The following is a 15,586-nucleotide window of genomic DNA, read 5'->3' as shown; positions in this document are numbered from 1 at the left end:
GCACTTGCAGCCCTGCAGCTCACCCGCCTCCCCCGCTGCAGCCCCGTGCTGCACTTGCACAGCCATACCAAGCCACCCCAATGGGGCATGAATCATCCCAGGAATGGGCCAAATGAAGACACTGGATGGAAACTGCATCACCTTTGCATTTTTGTGCACTCTCCAGCCTGCACGGACGCTGTGCACTGACTGCCCAGTGCCAAGCACCCTGCAGCCCCAGTGCTCACTGCACCCCTGCCTGGGCTCGGCTTGCGGTGGCCACCCAGCCCCATACCTGAGACAGTGCCATCCAGGCTGCCTGCCGTGCCCACCAGGTACTCCAGGGCGCTCTGGCAGCACGTGGTCTTCCCAGCCCCGCTGCGTCCCAGGGGCACGATGGCCTGGTCCTGCCGCTGCAGCAGCAGGTTCCTGTACGCTCTCTGCGCCACCGAGCAGATGTGCGGGGGCATGCTGTCCCGCTTCCCCTTGAACACCTGCAGGCAGGGAGAGAGTGGGACAGCACACCCCAAAACAGGCTCCTTGTAGAGAGAATCCTGAAGACACATCATGCTCAGGGTGACGGTTTCTCTCTACGGTGCAGAACCCCCTGAGATTCCCAGGGGAAGGAGAAATGCTGCCCAGCACGGCCAGCCCAGCACTGGGGAGAGGGTCGGGGACCGACCCAGGGAACCCCCCGCAGGACCCACTTTGGCCTGGCCGTGAGCAAGAGCTCTGCCAAGCACCAGCCCAGTCCCGTTCCCTCCCCAGCCCCAGCACCCTGCTCCACTCAGGGATTGCAGCCACAGCAACACAGCAATTTTCTCCTGAAACCATGAAAAGTTGAGTGCTGGGAGCAGTGCCCACCTGAAAGCATCCCCGGCCCCGAGCATCCCTGGTCCCAAGTGTCCCCAGAGCATCCCCAGCCCTGAGCATCCCTGGCCCGGAGTGTCCCCAGCACATCGGCCACGCTGTGACAGTCGCACGGTGCCACCTGCCGGCCCCACAGCGCCCAGCGCCCTCCGCCGCTGTCCCCGCGGGGGCTGGTGGCCGCTTCCCAAGGGAGGTCCCAGCCACTCCACAGCCCCCGCGCTCACCTTCCCCGCGCTGCTGGTGGCCGCAAAGCTGGGCCTGATGGCCACCAGGCTGGGCCCGGCGTGGGTGCAGGGCAGGCGGGCGCGGTACCGCTGCTGCAGCGTGTGCATGGCGCTGCACTCGTTGAGGCTGAGGAGGGCGGCCAGATCCTCGGCGTAATCCAGGCTGGGGGGGTTGGTCTGCAGGGAAAGAGCCAGAGCCCCCCCGGGCTCTACCATCGCTGCACAGACTGTGCTGGACCCCACCAGCATCCCGGACCCAGCAATGGGCTGCCCAGGTCCCATCATGCCCAGCACGGCGGGCAGGGCTCCCATCCCCGCGCCAGCCAAACCACGGAGGGGGCTCACCCGCTGCACGCTGTCCTCGTCCACCTCAGTGACACTGCCGTCCTCCCGGCGCACCCGCAGCCTCCCCGCCGGCAGCTCAGGTGTCCCCACATCTGGCTTCAGCTGCGTGGCTGCAAGGAGAGGACGATGAGTCCCTGCTGCACGGCGTGGCCGCGGCACGGTGCCGGAGCAGCACTCAATGCTAACCCCACTCCTGACCCCCAGAACCCCACTCCTGAGCCCCAGCCAGGCTGCAGACAGCTTGTATCTTCAGTGCTGGGAGGTGAGAGTACAGGAAGGCAAGTTACCGAGCGTGAATCCGTCCTGCTGGACGAGCCAGACCTTCTCCGCTTCATACCAAACGTCCCTTGGAGCCTGCGGACGGGAGAGAGAGGAACGGTGAGGAACCAGCAGAAAACAGAGCTGCTCAAACCGCACCTGCCCCACGGACAGCAACCCCTCCAGCCAGAACCCTGCCTTCCTCTGCCCGCCCAGCACCTTCCCCAGCCCCCAGCTGTGCCCACACGAACAAAAAGAGCTGCATGAAACCAGAAAGTGGCACTGGTGCCCCAAGACACGGGGTAACAGCCCGGCATGTCTGCGCACACCTTACCTGGTCCTTATCCGTGCTCTCGCCTGTCTCTTTGCTCTCTCCCGGTGCCTCTTTACCCTCTCCCAGCTCTTTCTTCACCTTCCCCACCTCCTTTGCCACATCTTCTGACTTTTCTTGGATCCCTCCCGGCTCCTCCTTGGGTCCCTCTGCCTTGTTCACATTTTTTCCAGGCTTTTTGATTTCACTTGGCTCCTTCTTGCCACCTCCGACATCTTTCCTCATCTTCTCCGTCTCTTTCCTAACTGGCCCCGGCTCCCTCTTGGTTCTTGCCTTGGCTGGGGGCTGCTCGTGGCTGGGGGGTGCCTCCTTCTCCTTCTTGGTGCCCTCAGGGCCCGTCCCCTTGGTTGTGTCCCTCTCCTTCGCTGGGACTTTGCTGCAGCGCTGGGGGCCCTTGTTGGGTACAAGGGCTGGAGCTGGGGGGCTGTCCCCAGGGCGGGGGTCCCCAGGGCTCTTCTCTGGGCACGACGGCTTCGCTGCCTTGGGAGCCTCTGGGCGAGGGGTCTCTGCTGGTTTGGGGACAGCCACTGCTGGGCCAGGTGAGGGGGACAGGGTTTTGCTGGGGGTGGCCCCCGGTGCCCCCCTCCCAGGTGGCAGCTCCTTGCGTGGGGGGGCCGAGCCCCTGTCAGCCCCCTGCCCTTCCACGTGCAGCCCGTTCTGCAGCAGCTGTTCCTTGCTGGCCACCTCTCCTCCAGTGACCGGGGTGTCCCCAGCGGGGCCCTCGCCGTCCTGCCCCACGGGCTGCCAACAAAGGAGAGGAGCTGGCTCTGACAGGGACAGGGACAAGGACCTAACCCCATCCCTAGGAGCCGCAGCCTGTGCAGGATGCCCATGCTCAGCACAAGCCGGCAGACATGCAGCTCCAGCCCTGACCCGCTCGCTCCAGGCGTGGTGATGGCTGCACATGGCTGCCTGGAACCAGCCGCATGGTCGCGGTGGGTGCCGGTACCTTCCAGCTCCTCCTCTTCCTCCTGCTCAGCCACCTCCCACCCCTCCACCCATGCGCTGGGTCACAGGGATGCCCCACATGCTCCCCTTCCTGCACTCAGGGAGCTGAACCCCAGAGCCTGCTGCTCTGCCTAATTACTCGCCTTCCACTTAAGCAGTTCAGGAACGGCAAGGTGCATTATTGAGGGTTACTGTATTAATTGCTCGAGGCTGGTTGCTGCAGCTCAGGGTGTGCTGTGAGCCTGAGCCTTGCTGTCCAGCCCAGCTCATGCAAAATAAAGCTCAGGCTCCCAGGGCCAATGTTGTGGGGTCCTGCAGCCCCAGCCTCCGAGATGGGGGCTGGCAGCACCGCAGCAACCCCGGCTGCTGCCTTGGCTGGGAAACGCTTTGGGCTGGGGACAGACAGGGACACCCAGACAGTGCCAGGCAGGACACCCTGCGCTGCATGGGGTTCATCCCCACTCACCTCCTCTTTCGCACTTGCCTTGGTTTCCTTCTTCAGTTTTGCCGCCTTCGCCTCCTTCTCAGTCTCCCGCACGAGCTGTTTGATGAACCCCCCCGGTATGACCGACAGCAGCAGGGGGGGTGCGGACGGGGGCGGCCCCCGGTCCTCGTCCCGGATCTGTTTGGGGGAGCAGAGGCTGGGTTACGGGTCATGGCATGGGGACAGGAGCCCTGGTAAAGCCAGTGCCACGGGCATGGCAGCAGCACAAGTGCACAGGACCATGGAACTGAGCACCGGGGCTCTGCTCTGCCGGGCACAGCCACGCCGTGCAGGCTGCCGGTGAGGCTCTGGGCTGCTGGCGAGCACCAGGCTGGCTCGGGAAAGCCATGAGGAGCAGGAGGAGAAGCACCAAGAAGAAAAGCCCCGCAGAGAAGCGCTGAGGTTTCCACACCCCACCGAGGGCCAGGCACTGCGGGGAAGCCACAGGTGCTGCCAGCTCTGCCCAGCGCCCGGCAGCTCCAGCGCGGCCACGGGAGGAACCATCCTGGCTGCAGCAAGGGGTTCCTGGTGTCACTGCAGCCACATGCAGACCCGTTGCATGCCGGGCCCCAAGCCGAAACGCAGCCCCACGTCCTGCAGCTCCCACAGCAAAGGGCTGTCCCAGCCGTGCCATCGCGCAGCAGTGCCAGTACCGAGCCCTGCAGACACCCACGAGTCTCAGCTCTGCAAGGAACCGCGTGCCCTGAACAGCAGCAAAATTGCTCAAACCAGAACACTCAGGCTACAAAGGTGCCCGGAGCTGGTAAGGTTGGACACAGCAAGAGCAACGTGCGCAGGGAGGTGAGGGGAGGGCACCCCGAGGCGTGCGGCAGGCTGGCTGCATTGCGCCCCCCCACCCGGCACTGAGCCCCCGGGCAGCTACCGAGCATCCAGCCCCAGAACACTGCTGGTGCCACCACAAACCGAGACTTTCCTTCTGCTCCCAGAGCGCCAGGCGTGAGGAGATGGCCATGCTGGCAGTGAGGAGGGACGATGCTGTACAGAGAGCCACGGGGCCACACCAGGGACATGAGACAGAGAGAGAGAGTTATAGCCAGGGGCTCCTGCCAGCACCAGGGCTATGCTGGGGCTGGCAGCACCACCACCTTGCCGGGCATTGCCCTGGGCTGAGCTCACAGCACTGGCTGGAGCATGGCAGCTCGGGCACGGAGTGGACACAGTGTTCGGCAGCACTGGGGAGCGCATGGCCACGTGCAGCCACTTCCAGCACCCAGCACAGTGAGGGGCACAGGGTGTCGGTGGCACTGGGACCTGCCCCGGGCTGGGTGGCACAGGGTGGCTGCGGGAGCCTGCTCATGCCCCATTTTGAGCTGACCCCGGCTTCACCTGTCGAGATCATTCACGCACGGAGCGGGCCGGGGCTCGCCTGGCCCTGCCGCGCAAGCCGGCAGCCGCATCTCCTTGTACAGTAAAGGGCAGGAGCGGCCAGGAGCCGGCTGAGGAATGTCACTTGCCTTCTGGGGCAGCAGCCCCGGGCGCCACGTGCCCTCCATCCCGCTGCCCCCACGCTGTCCCCCCAGCCAGGGCTCTGTGGCCACCGGCAGAGCCAGCCCCGAACCCAGGGGTGCCCGCAGCAGGTGACCCCGCACCCGCCAGCCGGAGCTGGATCCTCAGTTCCCGCTCTGCACATGGGAAACCGAGGCATGGAGAAGAACGCACCTCGACCAAACAGACAGCGTAGCAGGAACAAGGGCCAGGGGCCACCACCACCACTACTGTGCCCCCCCGACAGGGAGCGGGCTGTGGCCCTGGTGCCCACACAGGAGCCACCCAGGACCCACTGCCACCCCGGTGGGTGCAAGAGCCAAGGCCATTGAGAAGTCCCTGGCCGCCCTCCAGCACACGGCAGGGCGCACTGTCCCTGTCCCCACCACCACTCTCCCAGGCGCCTCTCCTGCCACAGGCTGGGGGCTGGAAGCCTCCCCCAGAGCCGGGGCTGCCGCTACCGCCATCCATTCCCACCTAAAAATAGCCCTCCCCGCCGAGGGGCCCCAGCCTGGCTGCCAGCACAACCACAGAGCTCCCTCTGGACCCCAAGCCCCCCACTCCAAGACACCCCAAGTACCGGTACCTGGGTGGGGGCTGCGGGCCCAGAGCGGCACCGGGCTCTGCCGCCGGTGCGGGACCCCGTAAGCTGGAGAGCGAAGGCGGCGTGTGGCAGCAGCGAGAGCCTCCCCCTGCCACCCCCCGCCGCGACGGCAGCTGAGGTGACACATGTCACTGCTAAAAATACCCGCGGCGGTAACACCAGGGACTTGGCTGGGAGAGGTGGTGGCACTGCTGGTCCCTCCTGCTCCTTGTCTGCTCTGCACCGCCCGGCACATGCGTGTGTCACCCACGCCCCCCGGCGTGCACGTCTGTGCCCTCGGTGCACACATTTGCACCTGCAGAAATGGGGGAACCGCTGCGGGGTGACATAAACCAGCCCAGGGCTGTTGGAAGAGGGGACCCCAGGCTGTTCCCAGCCACCTGGGGCTGTGGGTCAGAGCTCCAGCACGGGGCTCCTGGTGCGCCCCGGCACCCCCCGCCAGCCCCAGCCCTCGCTGAGCGCAGAGCTCAAAATAGCCTGTGCCTGGTGGAAAGACGAAGTCACGGCGGCGCTAACGCCAGCGTGGGCAGCAGCCAGCTGGGGCAGCTGGGGAGTGGGCAGGGGCCACGCCTGCCCTGGGGGGTCCTGGCACCGCTGTCCCCAGCGTCACCTCCCCACAGAGCTCTGCTGGGGACAGAGCACACGGAGGGACGATCAGGTGACACCCCCAGGCGCAGAGTGACACTCTGGGGACCCGCAGCACCAGCACCCGGCCAGGCTGCGGGCACAGGGTCACACCGAGCGCCACTGCAAAGGTGAAACCCACCCTACGCTGCTCTGCATCGCCCAGCGAGCTCCAGGGATGTGCCCAGGGCACCAGTACCGGGAAAAGATGTTAATAAGAAAGGAAATAGGGTTGTTAGTCTGGCAGGAGACCAAGGGGTGTGTCACCAAACCCCATTTCCATAGAAGTCATAGAATCATTTAGGTTGGAAAAGACCTTTGAGTCCAACCATAAAGCTAACACTGTTGAAATATAAAGTTTTCCCAAACAATTACACTTCCAGCCGGGAACGGCATGAGGACGCATGGTTTCGGATGATCCTTCCCTTGGTCCCCAATGGCACCCACAGCTCGGGGAGCACGGCTGCGAGCAGGACTCGCTCTGGGGCCCACTCGGCTCCGGGCATCGGGGTCCCTCCCGCGCTTTTGGAAAGCCACCGTTTGTCACCCATCAATCACACTTCGTAGTCCCTGCCGGGGACATTTTTCGTGAGGATCACCCAGGAGCCCCCACACCACAGTGGCCACCGTGCCCCAGCAGCCCCCCGTGGAGAAAGCACCAACCAACACCACAAACAGCCGCTTCTCCGGCGAGCAAAGGGACTCACCTGGGGGCACCAGGGCACGGGGGCTCCACCCGCAGAACCGCGCGGGACGGGGCCGGCGAGACCAAGACAAACCAGGCGGCAGCACACACGCAAAGGACGGATTTTATTGGGGTTCTCGTCATATGAGAGCAGATGTACTGACCAACACACAGAAGCAGCTTAGCTGTGCCAAAATAACCCTTTAAAATAAAAACAAAAAAAAACAAAAACAAACAAACAAAAAAAAAAGTCGGAATTAACTAAGTGTGGCACATCGGTCACGAATCGCCGAGGACTGTAAACTCTGAGGACAGTCTGTGAGAACTCCCGGGACGCGCAGCAGCGACACCGGCACCGGGAACACCCTCCTCCGCACAATAAATATGAAAAGAGCCAAGTACATAAAACCAAAGAATAATTCTCATAGATACAATATCTAAAGTTATTTACAGATACTGGCTTTTCTTACCATTAAATTACACATTGAAAACAGGTTCTCTTTCAATATATTTCTTTAAATCACTAGTAGCTATTCATGTGATTCTGCTCCTTATTTTTTTTTTAAGGACCAAATGTAGTCACTGAAACAGTGTTTGTAAAAATGCCTTTCTCCTAGGATGCTCTCGCTTTATTCTGTTTTTCAGTCTCATTTTAATTGCAATCTCTTAATGAGAAGGTGCCTCTTCCCAGCCGCACCCCCAGGCCAGTCCACAGCAGGAGCTCTGGCTCCTTTTCCAGCCTGGCAGCACAGAGAGTTACACAAAGCCTGACAAACCCTGACCCTGGACCAAAGAACCAGTTTTCTGTGGAAGCCCAGCTTGGGCGCATTAGGTTTGCAGCACTGGGCTCAGCGCTGTCCCGATCGCAGCATGTTTCTGGGGGGTGATGCTGAGATACCACAGACCCACCGGCACCGGGTCACAGCCGCTGTGGCCTCTTGCTCTGGGTGCACAACCTACGGCTCCTTCCTCAGCTGCAGAAATAAAACAGTCAGGCTGACAAGAGAAGGGGAAAATGGAAAACAAGGCAAGAACTGCTATGAGGAAAAGCTGCCACCACCACCCCATGAGAGGAGGCAGCTCCAGCTGCCAGAAGCCACATATCACCCTTGAGATGTCACTTGGTCAAACCCTGAGGAGCACGAACTCCAGGCTCCACCACCGCGGCCATGAAAAGCACGAGCTTTCATACCTTGAGCATTCCTCAAACTGCAGAAGCCACGACTGCAACTGGAATTATTTTTAGCAAGTGAGTTATCTGCTGAATTTGGTGCTATTTTTGTGCCTTGCTGGGGAGGGAGGTGCCGGGTCGGTTATCTGCGGGTGGGCAGCCGCGCTCCGAACGCGTCCGCAGCCCCGAGGGTCCTCACGGCCTCCTGCCTGCTCTCAACAACCACGTAAGGAGCCCCAGACAGCAAAACTCTTTCCCAGGACAGACACTTTTGCAATCCCCAATATCCGCTGGCCCGTCTCTGCCCTCTGACCGCGGCACCTCCGGCCCTGCCCTCATTAACCTGCAATTAAAGAGCTTTGCAAACACAGGAGCAGCTCTCTGAGCTTCTGCAAACACCAAGCTAACACCTTGCCACAATTTAAGGTGGTTCATTCTCCCTAACCCAGTCTGGACTCAGGTGAATAACAGCTCGCTCTCTGGAATGCTGAGGAATAAAGGGGAAATTCAGAAATATCGAACCAAGAGGTTTATTTGCAAGAGTTTTTCAGATGTTTCTACATTCACGAGCCACTGCACTTCGAGACGGTCCTGACGGTGCTGGAACAGACTGACAGGAACTGTTTCGACTTCACTATGAAAAACAGAATAAAGCTGACTGATCCTGCTTGAAAGGAACTGTCATTTCTATACATATACGGAGCAGAAACTCTGTGGAATGTCAGAAGTTGGAGAAACATGTATTTAATAAATAATATAAAATGCTTTTTTTGTTAAAATAGAATTCTTGGTTTTATACCTACATAGCATAGCAACCTTTACATAAACAAAATAAAGCTGAGTCTGTGATGATTAGTTTAACACAAAATAAAAATACAATTTAACAATAGTATTAAAACAGCCAATGTTCAATCCACACAATATGTACACCATGGAATAGAAATCAACAGAAAACAAAAGTAGATTATCTTGAAACTCCTCAGACATTTGGATATACATATGTCCTCTGTATATTTTAGATATTTTCCTCTTTTGTTTTTTTACAATATTAAAATTAATACTATGCTTTTTCAAAATACACTTTTCATTTTTTTTCCTATAATTTGTAGAATTGACTCATTCCTTATATTAATCAACACAACCAGAATTATTTACTTTCTACTGTACACATCAAAATAGTCCTTCCCCCATATATATTTAGAGTGTGAGCATTTCAGAGTCAAAGTAACTGTATCGTTGCCATCTGCTGTGTCGGGAAAAGCGAAACCAGTGTGCGACTGCGAACGCCTGCGGTACGTGGGTCCGTACGCGATATTAGAGAAGAATCTGGATTTAAAGCTGATCAGCTGCCAGGAATAGAGCAACACACAGAGCTCTGGGATTCAGGGTCCGTGAGCTGGTTTGCTGTAAACCTACAGAACGTCAGTGCACGAACCATCACACGCACGGGGCTGGATTCTACTCGTGGTACAAAAAGAACCACAAATCCAAACCCCAGCAGTTCTGGGCGTCAACAGCGTCCATCCACTGGTCCGGGGTGACAACCGTTTTAGCACCAAATACACAACGTTTCCTATTGTCTGTGCACTGGACTGAAAACACCCGCATTTATATTAAAACCAAAACCAACCTGATTATGCTATTTCCTTTCTTTTCCCTGCCGGATTGAAAGTGGGAGAAGAAAAACTCAAATGCAACTAACCTGAAGAAGCTTTTATGCTTTGAAAACTGGACAGGCTACGCTTAGGTGAAGGATTTAAAAAAAAAATAGCAAATATTCTTTTAATAGTTTCATGAAATTGCAAAATAAGTTGTGCAATACAAATTGCCTAATTGATACCTGCAACCATGGGACATCTCAGCTGACACGGGGACGCCTGACAGCACCGGCCAAGCTCCTGCCCAGCTCCGGTTCCTCGGTCACATTCTGCTCGCAGCAGGAACAACTGGTGCTTTGCTTCTCCTGCACTCAAACTGCAACTCATCGAGGTCTGGATTTGGCTAGAAATTTGCTGCGTGCCTTGAGCGAGACGTTAATTTACAGTGACTTCCACATATCGAAAATGCCGCCCTACCTCGGGGTGGAGGAAGAGGGGAAACAAGGGAAAAGGGAAAATACGCAGGAGAGGGCTGGAGCTTCCCTGAAGTGCCAGCCCAGCTCCCCACAGCCCGTCGCACACCCGCTCTGCGGGACCGGGTCGCTGCGCTGCCAGACACATGGAATCACCACAAATAATCCCCGCGGCACCGAAGGCACGTGGCTGCGTCAGGGAGCGCTTCACACGGCTCTATCTGGCATGTAATTCTCTATTTTGAAACACAAGAGACAATTCCCGTACGTGCTTAAGTCATCAGTACAGCTGATGTTTTTAAAGGCCTTTCAGATGCTTAGTTTTTAAAAAAAATCTGTGTTTAGTCATTCACTCAGCTCTGTCGATGCCCAAAAGCTCTGATTTATCTTTACTTCCCTGAACATAAAAAGACCCCACAAACAAAAAACAAACAAAAACACAAATGAAAACAAAACAAAACAAAACACCAGTCCTACACACGTGGTCAGAATGTGTAAAGGACACCACCAAGCTTTAAGTTCTCTGCATTCAACAAGATGTTCTACACATACAGCTGAAGACCCTCATGTAAAATAAAATCATTGAGAATCTTTGTCCAAGAAAAAAGAAAATACATCAGAGAATCTGGGGTATATAAAGCAGGAACAATTGGTCTGGAGCAGCATTTTGCTCTGACGGGCAGAATTCCAGCTCCCCCTCCACACCAGAAGCTCCAGTCCCTTCCACACCCAATCTGTGTCTTACTGGGACCCCAACTTCCCTGCATACAATAGACACACAGTCGAATGTGTCACAAACAGTAACTGTCGATAAACCATAGTACTAAAGAAAAACAAATATTACTTTTTACTATTCTGCTCCCTGTCTGGTACAGACGAGGCGCTAATAACCACGCTAACGAGCATCTTCTAGGGCCATCCCAGCTCCTCGCATGGCAAAATACACATATTTCCCTAAGTCAACACACAGCCTTCCTTTCATATAAAACCTGTGGTTTTGAGGAACAATTTCCAACCGCAGACCTGTACCTCCCCTCCTCACAAACACCAGCGCCTGGAATCCACGTCTCGCTGCATCCGAAACGGCAAAACTGCGAACACGGATCTACCATCAAAAGCAACCGTGGAAAACAACCGAGAGAGAATGGAACCGATAACGAACCCAGAAAGCACGGGAGGACTAAGAGTGTTTTGTATCACAAGCCGAGTTTTTTTCCAAATCAAGAAGAATTGTGCGGTAATCTAGGAAAAGCTTCACATCAGCCGGGGCACAGCACCAGCAAATTGAGCCACTTTGTGTTCCAAAGCGCGGTGAACACCGCTGCTCCTCACACGGGATGCTGAGATGCCAAACATCACTCACCAGGAAGAGCGACAGGGAAGTCGGTCCTCTGATCACAGAGTAACTCAAAATAAAATATTAGAGAAAAACTAATCATTAAAAGACACGGCCTGACTCACACAGGGCACTTTCCAAAATGCATTTTCCTTTTCTGCTGCAGCAGAGTTCACACACATGTGAAAGCACATGCTACACCACTCCCACTTCTAGAAGCAAATATATCCCATTTTGTTACAAGTGTGTTCAAGATAAATACTTTTAGAATAATCCTCCTGGGTTTTGCCAATTTTTACTTTTCTAGGAGGAAAGAGCTCCAGGACTCTGGTGATCCGGCAGCAACACAAACCAGACCAGCCGTGAGGAACTTCTGTTCCCATTCACACAGATGCAACCCCCATCGTCTTCAGAGACCATGAGAGCTGTACCACCGTAACTGAGCAGAAAATGTTCTCCAAGGTGTTTACTGAATCAGAAAACAGTTTAAATTCAGCCCTGACCTCCCTCTTACGAAACATCCCGGTAACCAGGGAAAGGCTGACTCCACATGGCTAAAGCTGCCGAACGGTTAAGAGATTGTATCTTTGCTTCAGCTGATGTCTCAAGTAGGATTAATACAAATCTGGCATTTGATCAGCTCATTTTGTCAGTTCCTTCCTCAGCATCCTCAGACTGTTTTCAATGCGGACAGCTTGAACCCTCTAGAAAAGAAAATTAAAACTCCTTTTGCAAGCCAAGCCATGGGATGTGTGCATGAACCTCCTGAGCTGAGCTACGGTGACAGTCTGGGGTATCTACGCTATGAGAACACACTTGCTTCATGTTTTTATGTACAACAGAGAAGGATCCGCAAGTCCCATCACTGAAGGGTGATCCAGAATCCGTACCGAGGTACCCAGACATTTTAACCCAGTACATGCACTAGAATGCAGTGGATTTGAATAATTTCTTTTTAATTTTTAAAAAGTCCAGTTGACCTGAAATGGAAAAGAACTGTCTTTATGTTCACTGTAAACTTGTCAAAAGGAATCTGCTCTTTAAAAACTGTGCTAAAATAGTCAATTTATACAACAGAGCACTAGATGAAGCTACCATAAATTCCTCTTCACCAATTATTACTCTATTGTGTCAGTTATAGTACTGCATATACGTAGAAGAAGCAAAACGGTGGTAGCTACTATTAGTGAGTACAACAAACCAAGTGAATAATTCGAGTTCAATGTTTCCACGAAGTAGCAATAACATTTAAACCACAGGACAGTTAGAATTCAGTACTTTGAAGTGCATGAGAGTCCCACTGTTGATCATCAGCAGTATGGAGAAAGGTCATTAGAGAGTCAGCAGCGACGGTTGGAAAGAACATGGCAACACGGCAGATCAGAGGTTATCCAGTATCAAACGCGGCAAGTCTGCAGCTCCTTCCACAGCCACAGGCACCATCGGGATCGCACACGCCAGTGAATCCAGCCAGCAGGCTCAGTGTGCACCAAACACGGGTATTGCAGAGAAAACAGCATCTTCCTTCCGTCAGGAGTTCCAGAGGAATGGGCCGCGGTTCCGACACCGCCGGGGAGCAAGAGCCGGCCTCTCCGCCTGGTCGCTGTCAGGAGCACAGGTTCACTTGCCACGCGTCATCTTCACAACCTCCGGACACAGAGTTCTGACATCGCCCCACGCTGTAAACATCTAATTCGTCCTCTCCTAAGCACATCCCGCGTCTGGGATTGCACAAAGTAATTCATAAGGATTCTGTGAAGCTCAACGTGTTCACAAAGGAGCTTTCCCCAAGCGAGCTTTGTTCTCGGTTTCTCCTACAGCCCGTTGCTGTTCCTGTGGCTGAGCGGTGGTTTTGAAAGCTCTACAACTGTGGAGCGAGATTTATTGAGAAACTTTGGAGCCCGGCGCAGCAACCTCTGTGCCTCGGTAAAAGCTTCTGTCAGCTCTTTTTTCCATTGAACAAACTCTGGGTCGCTCTGAAAGAGATACAGAAGTAGTTTGGCACTTCATAGTAAACTGCCAGTTGTGTCTTCTCTCTTAAGACACCACTTTAAGTAACTTATTTTAATTTTCCGAAGGAATGAGCAAGTTTGGATACTCAAAACGTGGAGCCCTGTGCTTCTCCACCACCCGCCAAAGCCAGGCAAGGCGGCAGCAACCACAGCCTGTTGAGATGTTTGAGGGCTCATGTAGTTCATCCCTTGCAAACGCAGCAGCCACCGTCACCTACCTGCAGGGAGACACGAGCCAACGAGGCCTTCAAAGCCCGCATAGGTTGAGAAGTTTTGAAGTTTTTAGCTATTTATTGAGTTCATTTTCGCCCAAATACCATTAGAAATCCACAACAGAGACTGGTGGAGCTGCAGGTTTCCTGCTTTCAAAATTCGAGTGTGACAAAAACTAGTTTTGCTCAGGCTCAGCTTTGCTTTGTAAAGTGCACTTAGTTAATACATAATGGGAGGGCTTGAAAAACTTTTCAATCATTCTTTCATATGCAAAACAATCTGATTAACAGTCAATGAACAGCAAGCGGCTCACCTCGCACTGTAGGACAAACTGTTTTCCTCCTTTAATTCTCAGTAAGATGCATTTCTTATCTTTAATTTGTGTTTCTTCAACAGATACTATTTGTTCCATTGTCAGTAGGTTTTGCTGTAGCATTTGCAAAAATAAAGCAAAGAGACGATTCAAAAAAACAGCTGCCCATCAAATAAAGCCAACATCTAATTTCTTTGGACTACCCACATAAATCTAGTTATGAACATTAACAGTCACTACACAAACATTTCTTTATTTATGAAGACCAGGTCATGAACTAAAGATAGATTATAAGGTAAGAGAGAGATTTAGCAAGGGGCTTGGTCGCTTCAACAGAGACAACAAAATAAAAGCTAAGAAAGCCAATAATGACAGCATGAAATAAGAATCTACAAATAGGTGTGGCTACAAACAAAATATTCACTATTTTCTCTCAAGAGAGTTGCACATAATTTTATGTATTTTCCAAGTATTACTGCTGTTATTAAAAAAGGCACTTACAATTTGAAAGAGCTCAAAGGGAATATTTAAGTACTATGTACTTACAAAGAAACAACCATACAAAACAGTTTGCAGAAAAGCTTTCCCTATAGATTGTAAGAGGAGAACAATGTTTCGAAATTCCAAAATCTTACTTAACTTAATATACAAATGATCTGCCTAGCACATGACCACAGTGGGACTAAACTAAAGTTACTATAGCATTTTCTTTGAAATAAAATGCTATAGCATTTATGACCTTACCAGTTTATGTTTTTTTGTATAAATAGTCCAGAAGTCCTAAATGAAAAACAACACCATGAACTACCAAATTCCTTTTAAAAACGTAACAAAACAAAGTAAACAGGTTTCTCAAGTCAACTCTATGTTTCCTCAGTGCAAGTGAGCTACCCATCAATTAAGGCGATACCCAAGTTTCTTGAATCCACTGGTCATTTATTGGACAAAACCACTGGCAAGGGAGGGACGGCTGAGTGTGAGCTCCCAGATTGGCCTTTTGCGCCCTCGGGAGCTGCTGGTCCCCGGGGTAACTGGACTCACCCGTGACTCTCCCTCTCCTCGCCACTCCAGTCGGTTTGGGAAGAGGTAAAAGTAGCGACGCTGCCACTGAGTCAAGAAGGGGTTCCCCAACTTCAGCATGTAGCCGTGCATGATACAGTCCTTCCCAAGCGCATAATCTGCAACGAGAGGAAACATCAGCGTGCGAAACAAGGGACAGCCGAACATCCTTCTGCAAAGGCGCTATGCACACAGAGCCAATCCTGCCTTAACTACAGGAGCTGGTGCGGCTGCAATGCAGCAACCAAGAACAGAATTGGGTTCTTGAAAAAGTTATCTTATTAACTACAAAAAGAACTGTATATTGCTATATGAAGTTCAGCATTTGCAACATCCCTGCGCAGACAAGTGATGTTGCTGTGCAGCACCTCCTGTTTTCTCCCCCAGCTCCTTTGTCACCGAATCAAATCCCACGTACTCTTTCCTGAGCACGCACCATAAACAAAACGATGAAAGGCTGTACAGCACGATCTTTAAAAGAGAGTACAAAAGATTTTCCAAAACATTATGTCACCATACAGCATTACAAAACATTAAGAAATGTCTTAAGAAA

At 53.5% G+C, this 15,586-nt stretch overlaps 2 protein-coding genes across 6 annotated transcripts in view; both read right to left on the bottom strand.

Annotated features, from left to right (window-relative positions):
• The window catches only part of MYO18B (myosin XVIIIB), a 60,944-nt gene extending 55,281 nt beyond the window's left edge, over window positions 1-5,663 (bottom strand). Inside the window, exons 1-8 of one of the 4 annotated variants that reach the window (XM_082066567.1) lie at window positions 5,532-5,663; window positions 4,376-4,435; window positions 3,422-3,579; window positions 2,011-2,748; window positions 1,706-1,772; window positions 1,419-1,528; window positions 1,074-1,250; window positions 275-473 (exon numbers count right to left, since the gene is read on the bottom strand). In XM_082066567.1, the coding sequence (XP_081922693.1) occupies window positions 275-473; window positions 1,074-1,250; window positions 1,419-1,528; window positions 1,706-1,772; window positions 2,011-2,748; window positions 3,422-3,579; window positions 4,376-4,412 (1,486 nt within the window). In that variant the 5' untranslated portion in view covers window positions 4,413-4,435; window positions 5,532-5,663. The remainder of the gene's footprint in view (window positions 1-274; window positions 474-1,073; window positions 1,251-1,418; window positions 1,529-1,705; window positions 1,773-2,010; window positions 2,749-3,421; window positions 3,580-4,375; window positions 4,436-5,531) is intronic. The other 3 variants (XM_082066569.1, XM_082066568.1, XM_082066570.1) reach the window with 3 other exon arrangements.
• Window positions 5,664-6,963: 1,300 nt separating this feature from the next.
• Window positions 6,964-15,586, bottom strand: part of GRK3 (G protein-coupled receptor kinase 3) — a 61,034-nt gene continuing 52,411 nt past the window's right edge. For both annotated transcript variants that reach the window (XM_082066314.1, XM_082066315.1), the window contains 3 exons: window positions 15,016-15,152; window positions 13,975-14,088; window positions 6,964-13,412 (listed from right to left, as the gene is read on the bottom strand). In XM_082066314.1, the coding sequence (XP_081922440.1) occupies window positions 13,251-13,412; window positions 13,975-14,088; window positions 15,016-15,152 (413 nt within the window). In that variant the 3' untranslated portion in view covers window positions 6,964-13,250. The remainder of the gene's footprint in view (window positions 13,413-13,974; window positions 14,089-15,015; window positions 15,153-15,586) is intronic.

This window comes from Streptopelia decaocto (genome assembly GCF_964273445.1).
Source record: "Streptopelia decaocto genome assembly, chromosome: 15".
Classification (NCBI taxonomy): domain Eukaryota; kingdom Metazoa; phylum Chordata; class Aves; order Columbiformes; family Columbidae; genus Streptopelia; species Streptopelia decaocto.
Note: the sequence above shows the minus strand (reverse complement) of the source record. Positions and strands in the feature narration are given on the sequence as shown.